Source organism: Sciurus vulgaris (genome assembly GCF_902686455.1).
Source record: "Sciurus vulgaris genome assembly, chromosome: 2".
Taxonomy (NCBI): domain Eukaryota; kingdom Metazoa; phylum Chordata; class Mammalia; order Rodentia; family Sciuridae; genus Sciurus; species Sciurus vulgaris.
Genome location: NC_136462.1, coordinates 38,010,634 through 38,032,344, shown reverse-complemented (window position 1 = coordinate 38,032,344; position 21,711 = coordinate 38,010,634). Strand labels below are relative to the sequence as shown.

General features: G+C 40.4%; 1 protein-coding gene across 4 annotated transcripts in view; it reads right to left on the bottom strand.

Annotated features, from left to right (window-relative positions):
* LOC306653989 (uncharacterized protein) overlaps window positions 1-21,711 on the bottom strand; it is a 94,572-nt gene that overhangs the window by 31,487 nt on the left and 41,374 nt on the right. The window contains exons 3-5 of one of the 4 annotated variants that reach the window (XR_013761848.1): window positions 12,268-12,369; window positions 906-1,046; window positions 190-590 (exon numbers count right to left, since the gene is read on the bottom strand). Coding sequence is in view for 1 of the 4 variants with exons in the window: in XM_079127198.1 (XP_078983324.1) it covers window positions 503-590; window positions 12,268-12,369 (190 nt within the window). In the remaining 3 variants the exon portion in view is untranslated. Of the gene's footprint in view, window positions 1-189; window positions 591-905; window positions 1,047-12,267; window positions 12,370-21,711 lie in introns of those variants that run through there. The other 3 variants (XM_079127198.1, XR_013761849.1, XR_013761847.1) reach the window with 3 other exon arrangements.

Sequence of the window (21,711 nt, the reverse complement as noted above, 5' to 3'; positions counted from 1 at the left end):
ACTCACCCTAATCCCACTTTATTATTAAGTTTTATCAGCCTTTATCACAGGGGACCTGGGACTGAGGACTTACCCAAACCCAAGTGAACTTGAGTCTTTTGACTAATCATGGAAAGCCTGTGTTCTGACCAGTAATTGGTATAGAAATGGGCTGGTTTAGGAATGGGCGTGTACTCTAGTTCTGGAATTCTGCAGGAGGGTCTCTGGGAAAGTCTCTAAATCTTTAAAATGAAACAAGAAACTCTGGACTCCAGATGTTATAGTGCAAGGATGTAGCACTTGAACTTCCTGTTCGATCTTCCAAACAAAGGAGAAACTGGGAACAATAGCAGGCATGTAAAGGGTGGCAGGCAGGAAAGGTAGAAAAAGCAAGGTTCCTTGAGGACACCAGTGCGCACTGAGTTCACCCACTCTGTAGCTTCAGTTTCTGGACTTCTTAGGTGAGTTTTGTTTTTTGTTTTGTTGTTTTTAATTCCCCTAAGCTGGGCATAGTGGCATGCACCTATAATCCCAGTTTCTTAGTAGGCCGAGGCAGGAGGATTGCTTTGAACCAAGGAATTCAAAATCATCCTTGGGCAACATAGAGAGACCTGGTCGAAAAAAAAAAAAAAGTATAAGAAGAGAAAGAAGAAAAAATATCCCCTTATCATTAAGGGTTCCTGAGTTAATGAGTAATTTGTATTTGAAGCAGGAAGTACATCATTTTAGATAAACAACAAAGACTATGTGGAAACATACAGCAAAAGCAAACACTTTGAGGCACGACTTTCTTTGAGACAGTCTCAAAACATAGCTGGGATAGATGGATGGAATCATTTGATTCCAGTTGTTCAAATAAATTCGTTGAGTCCCTGGTAAACTGCAAAGAACAGGGTGGGCAGGGTCCCTTTTATGCAGTTTATTACCTTGTAAAGGACAGATTGGTGCGTGAATTGGACAGGCAGAGGAACATGGTCCAGGAAGGCCTAGAGCAGTGAGGCATGTCAGGGTGAAACTCTGGGCTTTCGAATTGGCTTCCTGCTTCTGCTGTGCTTCAGGTTAATTCTCTGAAAGATTTATTAGGTCAAAGGGCAGGAGCAATTTCAGTACTTTTACTTTCCTAATCAGTTAACATCAATTTAAATACAACCTGCCGTGAATACAGGTGACCATGTTACTGGCTTTAGATTTGGGAATTTAGATTTTAATGTGAAGGGATTTAATTTAGTAAAAGAATTATTTAATGAAATCTATTTAGTTACTGTAGTGAAAGAAATAGCATACTTCTTTTAAGCTACATTTTTTTTGATAACTAGTAAAGCTGAATATTTTTTCATGTGTTTACTGTGTTATTTGTTTGTGGGTTTTGTTAGTAGTTTGTTCAATGCTCAGCTGAAGTCTTAATGAGATTCTTACCAGCTTGTCTTCTTGAGATAGCAACAATATTAATCTGTTTTCATCATGTGTGTTTGCAAATATATCTTCTAGTATGTTGTTTGTCCTTAATATTTGGTATTATATTACCCGTAAAACTTCTTTTAAAAAAGTTTAACTGGTCAAGTACTTTCAGTGTTTTCTATGTAGTAATACAATTGCTTCTGAGTAAAGAGTTACTTTCTTATTAATGCATTGATAAATATTTAATTCTATTTACTTTTGGACTTCATAGTTTTAGATGTATTTAATATTCAAATAAAATTGAATTAATTTTAATGTGTACAATAAGATGAAGGCCTAAATTTTTCCCTTCCCTTTCAAATTGCTGATCAGTTGTCGCTCCACTGTGTATTTAAACTAATCTTTGTCTCATTATATAGTAGTGTCTTCAGCATATACTAAAATTCTTAGGAAAATGAGATAATGAGATTTTATATGTGTGTGTGTGTGTGTGTGCCAGTGTGTGTGTATGAATTTTTTTTTTTTCATTACTAGGGATTGAACCCAGGGGTGCTCCACCACTGAGCTATATCCCCTGTCCTTTTTATTTTTTATTTTGAGACAGAGGTCTCACTAAATTGCTAAGGCTAGCCTTGAATTTGTGATCCTCCTACCTCAGCCTCCTGAGTATCTGGGATTACAGGCATGTGCCATGGATCCTGGCTTAGGTTATATTTCTGATCTTTCTGTTAAACTTAGAAGAACTATCCATTCTGACAACAAGACTTCAATATTTTGGTTTGTTTGTTTTATAAGTTTTTACTGTTGATAGATCTTATTTACATCTTCACTATTCCACCTTCCCTCCCCAACACATGTTCTTATTTGTTTAAAATTTTTCTTTCCCTCTTTCTTGTTGTCTTGCTTAAAAGTTCTTTTGGGTTTTTTTTACCAAGATTCTCCTAAGAATTTAAGATGTCTTATATTATAGGAAATAGGTATTTATATAATTTAGGTTTCCTATCCAAGAACTTCTGTTTTTCCATTCATTCACATCTTTTCAGACATGAAAGTTTTTATAGTTTTCATATAAAGAAATGCATGTACATACGTAGGCATACATACAAAATATCTAAACTTCCTACTTAGACTCTGAGATGAAGAGCTGTGTGTAGAGGGTTTTTATAGAAAACACACCTGTAATAAGCAGTTGTAATTGGGACCTTAGCTGATTTTAGGATGGGAGATGTAGTGGGGATTGGGGGAGATGCTCCAGAGCTGGAATGGGACTTGGAGGTTTAGCAATTTACAATTTAAGTACAATCTTCATGACGAGAAGGCTCAAGTCAGCCTGTCTCTCAAATTTTCTGTCCTTAGATAAGCCTCACAGGCAGAAAGATTATCAGGGGATGCTTGGGAGGCGTGGGATCAGATGAAGGAGTGAGCTGATCTCAAGAAATGTCTTTCAGCTAAGGCAGGTTACAGCCCCCCAAGGCAGGAAGTGTAATGGGAGTCAGCTTAGCAATGGAATTCTTCTGCTGTGTTTAGGTGGCACAGGCAAAATTACCTGACCAAATGACTCTCTTGTACGTACAAGGTCTTTTTCCATCTAGAGTTCAAGTTTCTGTTTCCTGCATGACTGTTGCATTCTTCTGCTTCTCTTGAATTTCTCGGAACACCTGCACTGGAATACTGCCTCTTCTCTATCTCTTCAGTCACAAGTTTACAATCTCTAGATTTACCTCCATATAGTTAATCACATTTATAGTGTGGGAGTTTTACTCATTTAATTTTGAGATCAATTTTATTTTCAGTTTCTTGGGAGGCACCTTACTATGATCTTTAAGGATTGTCAACAGCATCTACAAAGTCACCATTCAACATTAGGTACTCTTGGAGAAGTCTCATTCTATCTCTGTTAACGTTATAAATGCATGGATGTTAAATATTAAATATCCTTTTTTGAGTTTATGAAAAAGTCAAATGATGTTTCCAGCTTAATATCTCATGATATTCTCACTTTATTATTGGCATTAACCCCTTATTAAAGGCTTAATCGCCAGTCCATGTCACTATTAGGAAGTGGTGGAACCTTTAATAGGTGGGGCCCAGTGGCAGAAGTTAGGTCATTGGGGGTGGCCCTTGAAGGAGACAGTGAGCTCCTACTCTCTGTCCTTCTCTCTCTGGCACCTGGCTGTTATGAGGTGAATGGGCCTCCTCTGCTGTGTGCTCTTACCATGATGTCCTGTGCTGCCCTTTGGGCCAAACTGTGGCCTAAAACTGTGAGCCAAAATACTCTTTTTAAGTTGAGTGTCTCAGGTATTTTGTTATAGTAACAGAAAGTGGACTAATGCACCCCTACTTCTATTAATGAATCATTCTGAATAGCTAATAATATGCACATGACACTAAATGCAGAAAGTACAAAGAGAAATACAGTTAAAGTCAATTTCTCACCCTTGACTTCCATCCACCTTAAGGCAAATGATGATATCAGTTTGTTGTATATAATTTTATACGTGGCTTATACATTTTCAAATATCCTTCCCTCTGCTCACTTGTTCTCTCTCTCATACACACAGTAGCATATCGTTCTGTATTATTCTGCGTATTTCTTTTTTCAATTAACTGTTTATTTGATACATTTCTATAACAATACATATAGAAATATTTTTTAGTTTTTTCAATTGTTGCATAGAATTTCAACATGAATGTGAGAATTTATTAACCAGTCCCTTACTGATGAACAACTGGGTAGTTTTTAGGCAATTCGTTTTTATAAACAGTGCTGTAACTACGTCCTTGTGCATGCCATTTTGTATACACAGAAGTGTATCTGTGAAGAGTTATTGGAAACAAGTGCATTTTTAGTTTTGAAAATTATTGCCAAAAAGTCTTCCATATATCTGTACCATTTATAATTCTCTCAGTAACAAATTAATGTTCCATTTCCCTTGATGATACCGGATATTATCAACTTTTGACCTTTATCAATCTGGAGGTAAAAAATGACATTTCATTGTAGTTTTAAAGTTCATTTATCTTTAAGAGGTTGAGTTTTTCCTATGTTTAACAGCTATTCATATCCCTTCCTGCAGCTGAGGCTTGTAGCATAGTACAATCTCACCTTTACATCCCAATTTCTACCCTGCAGAACCCAGACATAGCTTTTGCATCAGTTTAGGATAATTTTTACTACTAATATCATAAGACCCTGACTTGATTGACTTTTATAGTAAGGAAAATCTATTTGCTTATGTGACATCATGTCCCGGTATACAGTAGCTCTGGGGTTGGTTAATTCAGCTAGTTTACAAAGGTCATTGAGATCTCTGGTCTTCCTATCTTTCTGGTTTGCCAAGTTCTGGTTAGAGTACCTTGTGATCACAAGATAGCTGTGTCATAGCCAGGTATCCCATGGACATAATAAAGTATCCAATAGGAAAAAAGGGACAGGTTTTTTTTCTTTCTCTTTCTTCTTTTGTGGTACCAGGGATTTAACCAGGGCCTCTCACAAGCTAAGCAAGTGCTCTACCACTGAACTACGTCCCCATCCCTTTTTAAAATTTTATTTTGAGACAGGATCTTTATAAATTGCCTAGTCTGACCTTGAACTTGTGATTCTCCTGCCTCAGCCTCCGGGGCCTCTGGGATTACAGGTGTGTGCCACTGCACCCAGCAAACGTACATTCTTTCTTACTCTGAGTCTCTATTTAAGAACAAGGAAACTTATCCCATAGGCTACTCCTAGAAGATCTCCCCTCAAAGTTCGTTGGCCAGACCTGGGTCTTTTGCCAATTCCAGAACCGGGAACCAGCAAGACGATGTAACCATTACGATTAGTTCATGTGAATCAGAACCTCCTCCTAAACTATACAGAGCAGTAGTGAACACTCCCTCTCCATGACTCTCCTCCACCATGCCAGTCAGGAACATGGGATTAATTGTAGGGTAACAATCACCTGTGACTGTCACGGCTTGGCACATGCCATTTCCTTTGTCTGAAATAGCTCCTCTCCATTTATTCTTTCATCCAACTACTCTTCTTTCAAGTATAGCCTCAAGGCGGCTTCAAGGGAACCTTCTTTACCTCCTTTAGGTTGAGGAGACATCCCCCCTCCGCTCCCTGGCGGCCTGTGCCATGCCCATCAAACTGAATAGAAAGTCTGACTTTACTTCTCAGGCTCCCATATACCCCTGCTCCTTGAGGGCAGGGACTGGATCTTTGGGTCTGTGTCTCTAGTCCCTGGGACATTGCCCTGTCCTTGCACAAGGCAGACATTTGATTCATGCTTGTTGAATGAAATCTATTTGTTTTTCTTTTATTTGAGAATTTCAAGTCTAGATTCACAAGAAAGATTAATTTATAGTTTTGTGTGTGTCAATGATGTGTTTGTTGGGATTTGGAATTAGGGTGGTTTTTCCACACAAAGCAAATTGGAGATTTTCCAAAACAAATTGTTTAAAGAGTGGATTATTAGTTCTTTAAAAGTCCAGAAGGTCAACAAGTGTTTCCTGAACACATGCTATGTGTTTGGCACTGTGGGCACTTTGTAGAAAAGTGGTATAAGAACTTGTCTCTGAATGTAGAGTTTCTGCTTTAAGGCAACTTTTTTCCATCACGGGTAATGAAATTAATTTTGTGGTCAAAACCACCATTAAAAGGAAAAGAAAAAATGCAATGGTGTAAAACAAAATCTATCAGAGTACATTACTCTTAGTAAAGTTCTTGGTCCAGTTATATATGTATATAATGTGTACCTATACATGAATGACGTACTGGGTCGAAATACAAAATGTGTTTTTTACTGTGGGTCATAGTAAAAAAAAAAAAGTGTAAAGTCATTGTGCTCAGTACCAGTATGTTTTCTTTACTCTTTTTTTTTTTACTCCTAATATCTGGGCTCCCTAAGAATAGGGCAAGAGAGGGATTTGAGATTCTGCCTCCCCCTCCTCCCTGGCCGGCTCCCAGCCTTGGATTTGTTAGCCTGGCACAGACTTCAGAGTCAGAAGGCAGAAGTCCAGTGCTCAGCTCCTGGACTTACAGAGTCAGCAGCTGTGGGCAAGTCACTGGAGTGTTCAGAACATCTGCTTTTCTCTTGTGGGTTGGAGAAAACATAGTAAGTATAATAAGGCAGTGAAGAGCATTGGTTGAAATATGTGAAAATACTAGTTATTTAGTAAACTCCCTTCAGTTAAAAGGAGAAAAGCAAACTTTGTGTGTAGGTTAAAAAAAAGTTTTTTGAGAACATTATGTTAAATGAAACAAGTCAGGCACAGAAAGGCAAATACTGCAGGATCTCACCCATGTGAAATCTAAGAGAAGTTGATCTCATAAAAGTTGAGAGCAGAATAGTGGTACTGGAGCTTGGGGAAGGGTAGGAAAGTAGGGCAGAGAAAGGGACAGGGAAATTTTTTGATTGGCAAAAAATTAGGGTTTGACAGGGAAATGAGTTCTGGTGTTCTATTGCACAGTGAGGTGAGTATGCATAATGGTAATGCGCTGTATATTTCAAAAAAGCCAGGAGACAAAATTTTGGATGATTCTACCACAAAGAAATAATAAATGTTTGAGGAGATAGATACTCTTATCCTGATGGAGCATTATACAAAGTATACATGTATCAAAGAATCACAGAGTACCCCGTACAGTTGTATAATTTTTATGTGTTAATTTTAAAAATGTGTCCCCTGAAGAGAGAGGAAAGATCTTAAGGAATGATCACCCAGAGAGTTAAAAGTGGACTCTCACACCCATGAACTCAAGATATTTTAATCAAAATGGTGGGGCTCAATGGGGGAAGATCTGGGCTGCCCTATTTTTCCAATGAGCTGTTAATTTTTATTTCTTGTTTTTGTTCTTTTTGTGGTACTGAGGATTGAACCCAAGGCCTCACACATGCTAGGCAAACACTCTACCACTAAGCTACACCCAGCCCTTTTTATTTTTATTTTTTCTTTTGAGATAGGATCTCATTAAGTTGGCCTTAACTGACTCTGGCCTCCTACTTGTGATCCTCCTGCTTCAGCCTCCTGAGTACCTGGGACTACAGTTGTGAGCCACTGTGCTTTATTTCTACATGACACTGTTGAGAGAAGTCTGGAGGTGCTGGTGTGCACACTGCTGAGTCACATGGTGGGGGGAGAAGTTGTTGACAGTGTTTCCTTTCAGTGAACTTTGCAGGAAGGACCAGGCAGTGGACTCAGTCCTTATTTTGCCCCTTGGAGAGGGTGTGTGTGGAGGAGTCACCCAGCTTGGAGATCACTCAGGTTGTAGGGTGGGGTTGAAGATTGGAGTAGGGCAGGGTTGGGGCTCAAGGCAGCAGAGCCCATTGGCATGACTGGCCTATTGTGTGGGTCGCACTTCACTCTTCTGAGAGTCTCTTCTCAGTGACTGTCTCTGAGCAATTGCTTCAGTGGAGAGGTTGGAGAGGTTGGGCACTGGCTGTCTTGCTACTCATTTTCCCCAGCTGGGCCTCCTGCCTCCCTGGAAATGCTGAAGCCTTTGCAGCCTGGGTTCTCCTGTTCCCAGCGATATTAACATATATGAGGCGCCTTAAATAAAAGGTAATTAGTTGTTTGTTGTTACTCCTGACTTACTGAGACTGGGAGACTTTGTAGAAGCTCCTCCTCCCTGCCCCCACCCCAACACACACACACACACACACACACACAGATAAAGAAGATGGGAAGCTTGCTTGCCTTGGTCAATAGCCAGAGCAGTAGAGGTTGATACCCACCCAGGTTGGGATTTGTCCTAAACTATCCCAAGGGGATGCAGAGTAAGCAGAGAAGAGGAAAGTTCAAGAGAATATGGTGAAGACTGGGGATCCAAGAACTCAATGGTTCTTTGTTTGGTTGGTTTTTTCCAGTGACTCCATCCTGAAGGAGTCCCATCCAAGATCTTGGAACTTCATTCCCTGTTCTCTTCGAACCTGCCTTGGCCCAAAGGTGCTGTGACATGCTTGGTGGAAGGACGTGGCAAAACAGGTTCAACTGTCAGCATCGGGAGGGAGTAAGCTTCACCCGTGAGTGGACGGCTGCTGCTCACTCAGTCTTCCCAGTGTGCTGGCCTGGTTGTCCACTTGTCAACACCTATCTCCAATTGTGCTTTCTTGAAGGTCACCAGTGACCTTTTAGACACCAAGGCCAGCAGCTTTTCCTCTCCCCATCATCCAAGTGACCAGCCCTTCTGTCTTAAATGTTCATCCAAGTTAGCTAGTTCTACCCCTATATCAGTAACAGCTCATTCTCTGGTTCTTTTTTTTTTTTTTTTTCTCCTTCCTAAATGTATGTCTTTCCTCAGCCTCTGTCTTTAGCCGTTTTCTTTTCTTTATCTCCCTCTCTCTGGGAAAATCTTTTATTTTCTTTGCCACCAAATAAGTAGTAGTTTGTTTTAAAAAAAAATGGGCAAAAAGGGTATTATAGTCCAGTGTGGTAATCCCAGTGAATTGGGAGGTTAAGGCAGAAGGATTGCAAATTTGAGGCTGGTCTCAGCAATTTAGCAAGGCCCTAAGCAGTGAGACCCTGTCTCAAAATAAAAAAATAAAAAGGGCTGGGGATGTAGCTGGGTTCCAACCACAATACCACACACAGACATACGCACACAAACTAAAAAAGAGATTTATAGTCTAAGGTGTCTACAGAGTCTGGTGGAGACAATGTCTGGGCTGAATCAAGACTGGAGAGGCTTCTGGGAAGGCAGGCAAAGTTTGCTGAGGCATTGGTGTCTGCTTTCTCTATGCCTGCTGACATCCTTCTTTCTGGCCCACCCGTCTTTTCTGAGGCCTTTGCAACCTCTTTAGTAATTTTTTTAAATAATTTTTTTGTAGTTGTAGTTGGACACCTTGCCTCTCTTTTATTTGTTTATTTTTATGTGGTGCTGAGGATCAAACCCAGTGCCTCACATGTGCTAGGTAAGCGCTCTACCACTGAGCTGCAACCCCAGCCCTCTTTAGTGATTTCTGTTATTTTATTTCACCAGTTATGGCCTCTGCCTTGGGTCCCCTGCATCAGAGGACCCCTTCTTGCTCACTTCAGCTATACCTATCATAATAAAAGGAATCCCTGAGATCAGTAGGATATTCTCATTTGGAGCCCACATTCTCCTAAAGCCTACTTCTTGGGCCTGGTTCACTTCTCTAGGTACTCACCTGAAGACTGACTACATCACTATAGTACTCCTAGAATGGAAAGATGTCCCAGGTACCAAGGGGTAGTTGGTTGGTGGGGAGAGGTGGGGTGAGGTGGGAATTAGAATGAAGATGGAGCTTAGACATGTCCACATGAATGCATCCAAGGGCCCTGGTCATGTGGGACAGTGCCTGTGCTGAGAAGAAAAGTAAGGGTGGGTCAGGGGCCAAATCTCTCTAATCTACTATTTTCCAGCAGGAACTCTGACAAGTTCAAGAATTCTATATTTGAACGTGGCCTTCCAGGTTGTTATTAAGGTATATTTGTCAGTAAAGAGAGATGGAAATATTTTATTTAACAGTTTGATAGTTCAGTTTGTAAGTTTTAAACCCTCTAAATGGTAAATGGCCCTCTATTTGTATTCATGCCTGAGTCCCCACAGATTGTAGGGTCAAATCTCTCTTTCACTATTGGCCTGATTTTTTTTTTTTTTTTTTTTTTTTTTTTTTTTTTTTTGGTGTTGGGGATTGAAGTCAGGGCTTTGTGCATACCAGGCAACACCCTAGCACTGATCTACACACCCTCAGTTCCCCCTCAATATTTAAAAAAAAAAAAAAAATTGTACAAATGAAGCTCTGATTATGCCATCAACTGCCTTAAAGCTTTTGATGGTAACTACTACTATTATTGGGAAGTAACTTGTTACTCTAGATGAAGCTGCAGTCAAGTGGGACTTGCCTTTCATCAGAAAGAGTCAGACCTGATGAGAGTAGGTAGGAGAGCATCTGGCTGCTCAGAACTCTCTGGGGAAGCTTGGAGGGCAGAGCCAGGGCAGCCCGAGAACCAGCAATGGAAACGTGAAGCAGTCAGAGATGGCACAAGTTCATACAGCAAAGGTCAGAGAGTCAAAGGTAAGTGACCAAGAAGTGGCTATACTGAAGTTGCTGAGGAGGGTAGGGCATACATTAAGACTTAATTCCTGTGGTCACTTTTGGGTCCCTATTCCAGATTTTCCTCTAGTTCCCATGTGCTAGAACTTGTCCTAACCTCGTGCTATGAGGTGGGAGTGGACCACAGGTGTGCGGCTCAATTCTTAGCAACAGCTTCTAAGGAACAACTCAGTACAATAATGAGCACAGAGTGTGTATAATCAATGTCATTTCCCCCCTGTATACTGGGGATCATAACTGGTGCCTCACACAGTCTAGGCTACTGAGCCACACCCCTACCTCTGAAAAAAATTGTTTTGACCCAGGATTTTTTTATTCCTTTTCTCCTTATTATTATCTCTAGATACCATACTATAAAGCCATATAAGGGTTTAATATATTTTTCACTCTTATTAATCAATAAATACAAAGTGATTTCTAAGGTGGCACTGCAGTGTGTTATTAAAGGGGACTTGGGCATTATTTTATCATGAAATAGCCCATTTCCTGTTTAACCAAGCATAGCATAAATATTGGGGGTTATTTAACAGTTTGCAGAGTATAGTCTTTGCCATAGGAACAAGATGGACTTTCAAATCAGCACTTTATGGGGTCAGACACATAGCCCAACAAGGTTGAATATGTGATAATCAATGATTTTTTTTAAAGAACCTCTGGAAAGAGCACATTTTATGTATTTTTTTTTCCTTTTAAAAAATTTGTTCTAATTAGTTATACATGGCAGTAGAATGCACTTTGATACATCACAAATAAATGGAGTATAATTTCTCATTCTTCTGATTGTACATGATGTAGAATCCCACTGGTCATTTGGTCATATATGTACATGGGGTAATAATGTCCAATTCATCCTACTATTCTTCCTGCCTCTACACAAGGAATCAGATTTATGGAACAAGCCATTTAGACCAAAAGAAAGGATAAGTGGGCAGGACTAGAAGGAGGGTGGAGGTGGACTAGGGCAAGTTGAAGTCCATGGCTTCTCTATACTTCTGAGATTGAGTCAGGTGCTCATACTGGGAAAGAAGATGCAGAACTGAATCCTGCATTAGGCATCTATGCAGTGCAGCTCCAGCTGCCAAAGCAGGATAACTTGAGAAATTCCCATTCCAGATGTGGGAAGGTCAAGAGCCTCACAGAGGAGCTATTGTTGAGCTTGAGAGACAAATAGGTAACTTTTAAAATAGGAAATGTGGAGCAATGTATATTGTAGGAAAAGTTTTGAATATAAAAAATAAAACCTAAAAAGGAAAAAAAAAAAAAATCACATGCACAGCTTTCCTGGACTTTGAAACCTGACATTAAGAAGAAACTCCAAAAATCCAGATGTCAGGTTGTTCTTTTATGGAAAATTGCTTTATCTCACACTCAGTGAGGTAGCCTCTAATGGAGGACACTGATGTGTTAGGATGGCTGCCTCGCAAGGACTTCAATAGTCCACTTGTGTAGTACCTCTTAAATCAGAGCACACGTCAGAACAACTCAGTAGTAGTGCTTGCTCAAAACACAGAATTTACAGGAAGTTTTATATTATCCCAAATAATCTCTTAAAAACAATTATAGGAAGGGTCTTACTTTTAAACAACAAAAATTATGTATTTAAATTTTTTTAAAAAGCTACTTCAGCAGTACTTAAAGAAAAATAAATTCCTACTTGCAAAAACTTAGGGGAGGGCAGAATGAAGAAATTTTTCCCCATATAAGCTTAGAAATAATATTAGGAGCAAAATATTCTAAAGTTTACATTTGTTGGGTAACCTGACTGGGAAAAAAAGAGTAACCTTTAAATGGAGTCATTTGAGAAGAGTGTAATCAAGGCCATACTTACAGAGCATGGGCTGGGCTCCAACAGAGCAAAAGCTGAAAAGTTCCCGGGCTGTTGCCACCACTAGGCCTGAAAGGGCAAGGGAGTGGGACCAGTGAAGCGGACCTAGAAAACAAGTAGAGGGAGCGGGTCACGTGGCAAGAAGTCAGAGGGGGGAAAAAAACGTTGATTTCTTGACTAACCCCCTTCAAAAGCTGGAGGAGCCAGTCCACCGATGCAGTCCATGTGACTTGGCCTCTCTGGGCAGAGAAGGTTAAGAGTGGATATTGAGAGGCAAATGGAGAAAATCCAAGATCCATCTGAGATAACTAAGAAACAGAGAATGGCTATTGCATATCTTAATAAGCACTGAAGAAAACAGTAAAAAGACTTTCCTTTCTGTCTTGTGTATATAAACCTGCAGTATGTTTCTAAGAAACATATCATATTAAGTGTCTTGTGTGGTTGGAGGGACAACCCTATGCCTCACCCCCAGACTTAAACAGAATCAGGTCACATTCCAGAAGGAGCCCAGAAATTTGAATTTTAAACAAGCTTTCCAAATGACTCACATTCAACTTTTTAAAACCACCACTGAGCTACAAAATGAAAGACTGAATAGTAGTAGTGATTTGTTATTAAAATGGCAAGGTTATCTATGTGGTGAAAGCAGCTTTATAAAATATTTGTATGTATGTGGACAAAGATAGGCAGGGAGAACAAATGAAAACAATTGATTAGTAAGGGTGTTCAGAGTTTTAAAACTTTTTTGCTATGATAATATTTATATAAAAGCTTGTTGAACAGGAAGCCTTTTTAGGAGCACTTGATGCAAATTAAACATTAAGACCATCATCACAAGGGTCTGACTGAGGAGTCCATTGAACTTGACCACAGTATCTGCTTTCTTGGTCTCTGTCAGGGTGGTGTAGAATCCTGAGTCTTCTAAACGAGCTTAGTCTTGAAGCAAACAGCCAGAAGGAACTTCTGTAGCCTGAAAAAGGAAGGTGAGCCCCTGACCTGGCTTCACAAGTCTTTTAGGTACCAGTGGCTACAGGGCGCCAGCCTTGACAAAGCTCACCTTGTCTCTGCTTCTGGGATGAATGGCTGAAATGTCTGGACTCTGACTGGGGAGGCCCCCCTCTTGGTGTTCTTGTCAGCATTTTCCAGAAAGTGAAAACTATCTGTCCAAGATAACCTTAAACTGCAACAGAAATAACTCTTGGGCTAGAGATGCCAAGGTTGTACTAAAAGTTTCCAAAGCAGCACAACACTTAGCTTTATGACTGTGTCCCCACAGAGGCCCTAGTCTTCCTTCTGGGACTGTTCTTCTGGGGACCAGGGCAGGGTTAGTCTGCAGGATTCAGTCTGGTTTTCTGGTGAAGGCCAGTGAATTGCCTGCAAAGAGGAAGTTCTGGCTGGTAGGCCTCAGGGATAAGGAGAGAGGCCTTCTCTAACCCTAGGAGTCAGGAAATGCTCATTATAATACATAAAGGGACCCCCAGTGTTTTCTGGGCTGACTCAGAGAAGGACTATTTATTTCTTAGCCATGGCTTTCTGAATTGGCAAGCTCTTCAGAGCCAAGCGAGGAAAAGCAGATCCAGACAATCATGTGATGAAATTACACCTGCTGTGATAAAGAACAGTGTGGCTCCCCAGGTAAACATTCTTGCAGACTCTACATTGCAAACTCTGGCTCAAGAGGTGCTGGGCTAATTTATCTTTGTCAACTAAAGGCAAATAAATGCAGGAGGGCAGAACCTGGCAGCTTTTCTAGCTGCCTGGTGATTTGAGGATCATTCTAACTATTTCCAGCCCTTTCCTATAATAGGTATGTGTTCACTCTATTTACCAAGGACCTAGGAAACACATATCTCTTTATTTTTCCAAATCGAGTGAAATCATGCAGTCATGCCCTGGGCCCTCCTACCTGTGCCTGACTGGTGGGATCCCTGATATCATTACTGAAATTTCCTCTTCCCTGCTGTTGGACAGTTCTAGAATTCAGGCTACTTGGTAACAGAGATACAGGGCAAGGGTCTGAGTTAGTCAATAAAGTCATTCTTAATTTGGATTCTTTGTAATGTGATGCAGCTATTAGACTAGAAGGTTTCTCCTCATAGTACCTACTTTGCCTGCATACTTTGGGGGCCCTTGCCCTTGTCCATGTTCAAGGTCTTCTAGTTAGAGATTGTCCCTGAGGCATTAGTCATGTGCTGAGTTTGGGTGATGGTGGTGGAAGAAGTTTGAGGAGAATGAAGCCAGAATTAAGGACAGGTAGTTAGTGTAGAAATAGGGGATCAGGTCAATTCGAGGAAATGAAGCCATGAAGCCATGAAGCCATCTGCCTCTGGAAGCTGGAAATTGTTCCTGGAAGAATGGAATGTCAACGATCTCCGGAGCCCATTGATTACCAAATTTACCTGCCTTTATCAAGGACTGCAAACAAGGAGCTGCTAATTAATGCCCCCTGGGCCCTTGCCTGCCTGAATCACCTTGGCCCTCCCCCTGCCCATGGCTTTTCACTTAATGCAAAACCAGGCCTAGTCATGTAGGCAGGAAGGAGAGATAAGCGGGGAGAGAACTGTAGAACGAAAGTGTATTTAACCTATAAAAGATGTAGGGTGCGCTCACTTCTTGGGACTTTAGAACATCAGCCATGGCCCCCTTCTTCCTGCCGGGAGGGAGAAGTCTGTAGTATTACCTTTAAATAAAACCTGCTTAATATGCTTGCCTTGACGTGCTTCTCTAGTGTTCAATCTTCAACATTAGAAGGAGCAGAACTCGTCACCGGTAAACAGCGGTATCAAGACTTTGGACCTTCCCCCTATAATCTGTATTGTAAGGCCCCCAAAAAGGAAACCCCAACTCTGTCCCATGGATCGACGGCAACCCCAATCAACCGCAGGAGGCGTCACTTGATGCAAACCGCAAGAGGCTTCTATTCTAGCGCGCTGGGACCGGACGCGAGGAGTCGAGTCCCTAGCAGAAAATCTTGTAGGTTTATAAAGGCAGAAACCACACATCAGGAGGGGTCGCACATGAAAGGGAAAAGGGGAACAAAGCTGCCGGGAAATTTCAAAGGGGGTCTGGGTTTGCTGATAACATACAACATGTTTCACAATGTTTTACAACAGGGCATAGATTCTGGTCAATAGTTTCTGGTAATCCTACTGTTTGAGCACTATCTGGCTATCTGGCTCAATTTACCCTTTTACTCCTTGTTTGGGGCTGATTCCTGGAACAGCTTTAAGGGTTTTGTTCCCGTCACTGGGAGGGAGACCTTAGGGAGTTGAGATAAAACAGACAGCTTAAAAAAATGTCCATTCTTTCAGTATCAGCACCCCCACATTATTTGTTAGTTACTAATTTCTCATTTTCATGTATACAGCCATGTAAACAGCATAGAGCACTCTCCTCTCCTGGGCTTTCAGCCACATTACTGCTCAAGACCCTCCTACATGTAGAGACATGCTAGTGGCCTCACCACCAGGCACCAATGGCTCCCCTGGGATCCTGCATGGAAAACGTCCAACTCTCCAATATTTGAGGATGTCCTTGAATGTCCTCCCAGACTTAAAAAACCCAACTCTCTCTCATTCAGGAATACCTAGCTTCTTTCCTCCATCCCCACCCCATCCTCTGAGGCATCGGTAGCTTATTTCCTTTTTGGGCTTGACCCTGAATTGTAGAGAAGCCTTTGGCTAACCACTGCCAGCAACCTCCACCCAGATAAAATGAGGAACAAAGACCACTGAACACAAAGCATTGGCTGACTGGGGGACTGGGAGGCGAGTGAATGGGAACTAATTTTTCCCCCTCCTTTTCCAATTTTTTTCCCCCAACAGCAGAAAGGAAAATAAGCCTCATTTGATTATCATTCTGTCACTAGAAAGTCACTTCTCTGGGTGAAACATTGCTACTCCAGGGGATCCCATATTAGGATGTCCTCTTGGGAGAGTTACAAGTATCGTTAGCATCTTACTGTGAACAGGTTCGTCTGGTACTTCCTGATGTGGCAGGAGGGAGAATGTGGGAAGGAGTCTGGGGACACCGGCTCTTCACCACTTTATAGTCAAAGCCAGCCATTGGCATTGTGGTTGAGTCTACCAAGTGAGGCTGACCAGGAAGGCTTCCTCAGGTGGAAGATAAGCACCCAAATTTTCTGTGTTTTGTTAGGGCTGACCCACCCCGTCCTAGCAGGTAGCATGGTGGGGGTGATGAGATCTGATATCAAACCACCTGGGAGTTATTGCTGTTTTGTAAGAAACAAAGACTCAAAGGTCGAGTCTAGAGAGAACATGTCACATATTTGGTAGAGGCACTGAGGATGTGACAGTGACCTCCTTTGGTGCCAGTGGGATAGAAGTTGGAAATATCATTAAATTGATATAGTTGGGGACAAGCACTGTGACAAAGTTCTCCCTACAGAGCTAAGAACCATTAGCCAGCTTTTGGGTATCCTCAGGACAATCTCATCCTACACTGATTGGAATCCAGGTCATTTACTTAGCTATGTGACATGTTTGTGCCTCAGTGTTCTCTTCTCTAAAATGGGGACATTAACATATCTACTCTATGGGAGTGTCACAGGGATCTGTTAATATGTGTATTTAAGGCACTTAGAAGAGTGCTTGGCACACAGCAAATGGTATATAAATGTTAACTACTATATTTATTGTTGTTGCTGTCTAAAGGAGCCAGGTGCAGACCACAGAGACAGGAGCCTCAGGCAAGCCTCTGGAGCTGAAACTAGGAAGATTTATAGCATTTGCCCTGCTTCCCAGATTGCCTAAGGCTGCACATGAGATAATAGCTGTAAAACACTCTGTGCTTCCCTGGGAGGGGCAAAATACCCAGATTCATCTCTAGAATACAGGTGATAGAGGCAATATATTACTGTGGGCTCTGAGCCTATGTATACCCTGCTCCTAGGGGGTTGATACACCCCCAGTGGCCATGATCGAGAGGCCTCTACCCATCTCCATCATAGGCTTGCCTCCGTGCCTCCAATCTTCTGTATTTCCAGATTTGAAGCTGTGTAGTCCTGGAGAAGTTACTTAATCATCTGTGAGAGTGAAGGTAGTGACAGTACCATCTTTATAGAGCATTTGAGAATCAAATGAAATAGTGTTTGTAATGGTTGAACAAAGTGTCTGGGACCCTCTGAACACTCAGGAACCAGTGATGATGGTGGTTTTTACTATTAGAAGGCATAAATTAGCAATTTAATATTTACCCGTGAGCACTCAATTTTTTTTTTTTTTGCAGAACTAGCATTGAACATGCTAATAAGCAAGTACTCTACCACTGAGCAGTCCTGAGTACTCAATTTATAATGCTTTATAATAAAAATAATCAAATATACAAAAACTTTCAAAAACTAATATAATGAACACCTTTATATAACCACTTAGGTTCAAAAACTGTTTTATCTATGTCTTTGTCAATTTTTCCCATTAGTGGGGGTGGGTGGGAGTGCGTGTGCTGTTGTTTTATCATTGTGTATATACATATATTTTCCCCTTAATAATTTGAAAGTAAGCTGCAAGCATCATGATATTTCACCCCTAAGTACTTCAGCATGTAGTTTCTCTTATAGAATCACAATACCATTCCACATCTAAAATAACTGACAATGATTCTTTAATATTATTTAATATAGAGTCCATATTTAAATTTCTTCAGTTGCTCCCCAAACATCTTTTAGATTTGTTTTTTTTTCAACTAGGAATCAATTATAGTTCATTCATATACAGTGTTTGTCTCTTTAGAGGCTTTAAATCTAAAATAATTTCCCTGTCTTAATCTGTTTTCTGTTGCTACAACAGGATATCTGTGACTGGGAAATTTATAAAGCAAAATGGTTTATTTGGCTTACAGTTTGGGAGGCTGAGAAGTCCAAGAGCACAGTGCCAGTTCCTTGCTTCTGATGAGGCCTTGGTGCTGCATCCTAACATGGTGAGAAAGCAAAAGGGCAAGTGGGAGTGTGTGGATAAAGCAAAACAGGAGGTATGGCCTTGCTTTATAGTAACTCACTCTTCCCACAATGAATCCAGTACTGGGAGAACCATATTAATCCCTCTTTAACAACCTAACTACCTCTTGGAAGTCCCTACCACCTCTTGAATCTGTTACATTGGGAATCAAATTGGCACATGCCTACTGCCTAGAGTGTGTGAGAGAGAGAGGAAACTCAAAAAGAGGGCACACTCAGTTTTTGTTATTGTAGTAATAAAATGAAATATATAAATATGTAAAACATAAAAATTGCCATTTTAACCATTCTTGACTGTGTGCAGTTCAGTGGCTTTAGGTACATTTACATTGTGTGACCATCGCCATCATCCTTCCACAGAAATTTTCATTTTTCCCAGCTGAAACTCTGAACCTGTTAAACACTAACTTCCCATTCTCCCTTCCCCTTAGTGCCTGGCAACCACCATTCTACTTTCTGTCTTTATGAATTTCCCTACTCTAAGAATGTCATGAGGGGAATTATCCATTATTTGTCCTTTTGTGATTGACTTCATTCATTAACAGAATATTTTCGAGGTTCATCCATATGGTTGCATGGTCAGCACTTCCTTCATTTGAAGACTAAATAATATTCCATTGTATGTATAGAACATACCTTGTTTATAATACATACATCTATTGGTGGGCACTTGGGTTGCTTCCACCTTTCGGTTATTATGAATAATGCTGCTATGAACATGGGTATACAATTACCTGATTACATCCCTGCGAGGCACACTCATTTTTACATTTTGTTGTGGGACTAGAACTCATACAGCCTTTAATAACAGGTAATTTTAGAAATCATGTTTTTAATCTGATTTTCTTCCCATCATTCTCTCCCTTTTACCAAAAGTCTAATAAAACTACTCCTTCGACTCTGACATCATTGGGAGCATACAGTCATTTATACTAAAGAGAAAAACTTGGGCACTTCTCGGAGTAAGTGTTCTGTACTGTTAATGCTGTAAGTATATTGATTATAATATCAAAATGTGAAAAGCAGAAAGATGCAAGCTTTTAAAGTCAATAAATGCCAGTGATACCATTTTAAATCAACCTAAGGGATTTTCAACCTATTAGGCTCCCATACTTCAGAGGACAGCTTATTAAATGCATTTATTTCAAGATTCCAAGTTAACATGTCTGGTTTATATCTAGCTACCCACAAAGCATGAGAGGAAGCAAGGCAAAGTAGTGCAAGTTCTGAACTGGAAAAGCAGGAGATAGGGATCCAGGATTTGAGCTCTACTGATAACCATGTGACCTGGGGCAAAGCCCCAAATTTACTGTGTTTCAGTTTTCACTTCTGTCAAATGGGAGGAGGCTTCTTGCCCTGAAGTACTTTGGTTCTCTGATCTAAATGCTAATATATATATATATATATATATATATACTTTTTTTTTTTTTTGCAGGTATAACTAGCAGGGAGACAGGTGTGGAAATGAGAATGTCCTAAAGTGGAGTTCTAGCTTCTTTTCCAAATGAGTTGGATAAATTTGGGCAGATCCCTTAATTTTATGAGACCATATTTTTTTCAAAAATTTCTCTGTGAAATGGGAATGATAAACATTTCAAAGCAGTGATATATATTATAAATAATGAAGTATGATGCAAGGGCTTTGGGAACTTTAAGGTGCAGTACGATCACATGAGAGTAATGACATGAAGGATTTTAAATTATAAAGAGCTCCACAAATGTAAGGGATTACTATAGACCTTACATTGACACCTTCAGGACTAAATTACTATATAGTCCTAAGTAGGGACGCTAATGTTATTGACTCATACCAGCTCAATCTTTTACATAGCTGGGCACAGTGATACTGTAATCCCAGCAACTCGGAAAGCTGAGGCAGGAGGAATCCAAGTTTGAGGCCAGCCTTAGCAACTTAGCAAGGCCCTTAGCAACTTAGTGATACTGTTTCAAAACAAAAAATAAAAAAGAGCTGGGGATGTAGCCCAGTGGTATAGCACCACTAGGTTCAATTCCCAGTACCAAAAAATAAAAATAAATAAATTATAAATCCTGTTCCCTTCTCCCCAAGAATCCATTCTCTCTTGGCCCTTGGTATTTTCTCAAATTGCTTTGTATGTTGTGGTGGGCCCTTTCCCACCCCCACATTGTAAACTTTCAACAGCTGTTTGAAATGCTTTTCTTTATTTCACTCCAGAACTTGTTGCAGCATATCTTGTTTCAACAACCCTTTAGTCTGCCAACAGAGCTTTGGTTTTGCCAGTTGCAATGACTACAAAGCTCTTTGTCAATTCTTTTTAGTCTTGGAACACTTGATCAGCCAGTTGGGTTGCATGTTACTTTAACCACTGAAGAGCAGATTCTCAGGCTTTGCCATGTTATACAATCTAAAATTTAATTAAGATTATTTTAACAAGTGTTCTTTGCCAGATCTTCAAATAGTCCCTGTCAACATTTGTTTACTCTTCTCTTTACAATCACACAATACTTTCTCTTTTTTTTTTTTTTTTTGCAGTGTTGGGGATCGAACCCAGGGCCCTGTGCTTGAAAGGCAAGCACTTTGCCAACTGAGCTATCTCCCCAGCCCCCACAACACTCTCTTCTAAGGAACTCACTGTATTTCCAGTTCAAGGGGGGACTCCGAGGAAAAGAATACAGAAATGGATGAGCTCAGAATTGCACTGAGGCTCCATGGATTACCCTGCCTTAGGGTTAAGGATGGCTTGCTATGCTGAACAATTAGTAAACGTAAGAATCACACGGAGTTCATAATAAGTGCAGATTTCTGGGCCCTGACCTAGATATTCTCTGATTAAGAATTTCTTGAGACTTTACCACTGTCTTTAAGTTGAACTGTTAAACTGGATAAAAACTTAAGCTGCAAATTGATAACTTTGCTACACAACAAGGAACATATAAATATTTACAAACGGCTTAAAGATTTGCATGTGCAGTGTGCATTTATAACAAACTTCTGATTGCACAAAACCCATACCAGCGCAAAGTTTAGGTGTACACTTTTACCCAGGTGAGCATTTTTAGAATGACCACGGCACAAATTGACAATAGGTCATTGTCTCTGTTTTTTTTTTTTTTTTTTTTTGTTTTTTGTTTTTGCTTCCCTTTCTTTTTCTCCCCTTCTTCCTTACTCCCGACCCCAACTCATGAAAATTCTATGGATTGAAAGAGCCCCAGGCTAAAAGGACTGGACTGCCTTGATTGACATGGAGAAGGGGCTTAGTAGACTATGTGGTATCAGCAGCAGAGGATGTAGCCCAACGTGTGGTTTTAATGACCAACACACAAGGCAAAAGCATTTTGCACAGTGTTTGTTTTCCTGTCTTGCACTTACAAATAAGGTCTATGGGAGTAGCATGGAAAACATTTGCTATTTTTCCCTTTTTTTAAAAAAATTGCTTTTGTTTAAAATTTGATTGCCTTAACTACTGTAAACATAGCCTATTTTTGTGCTT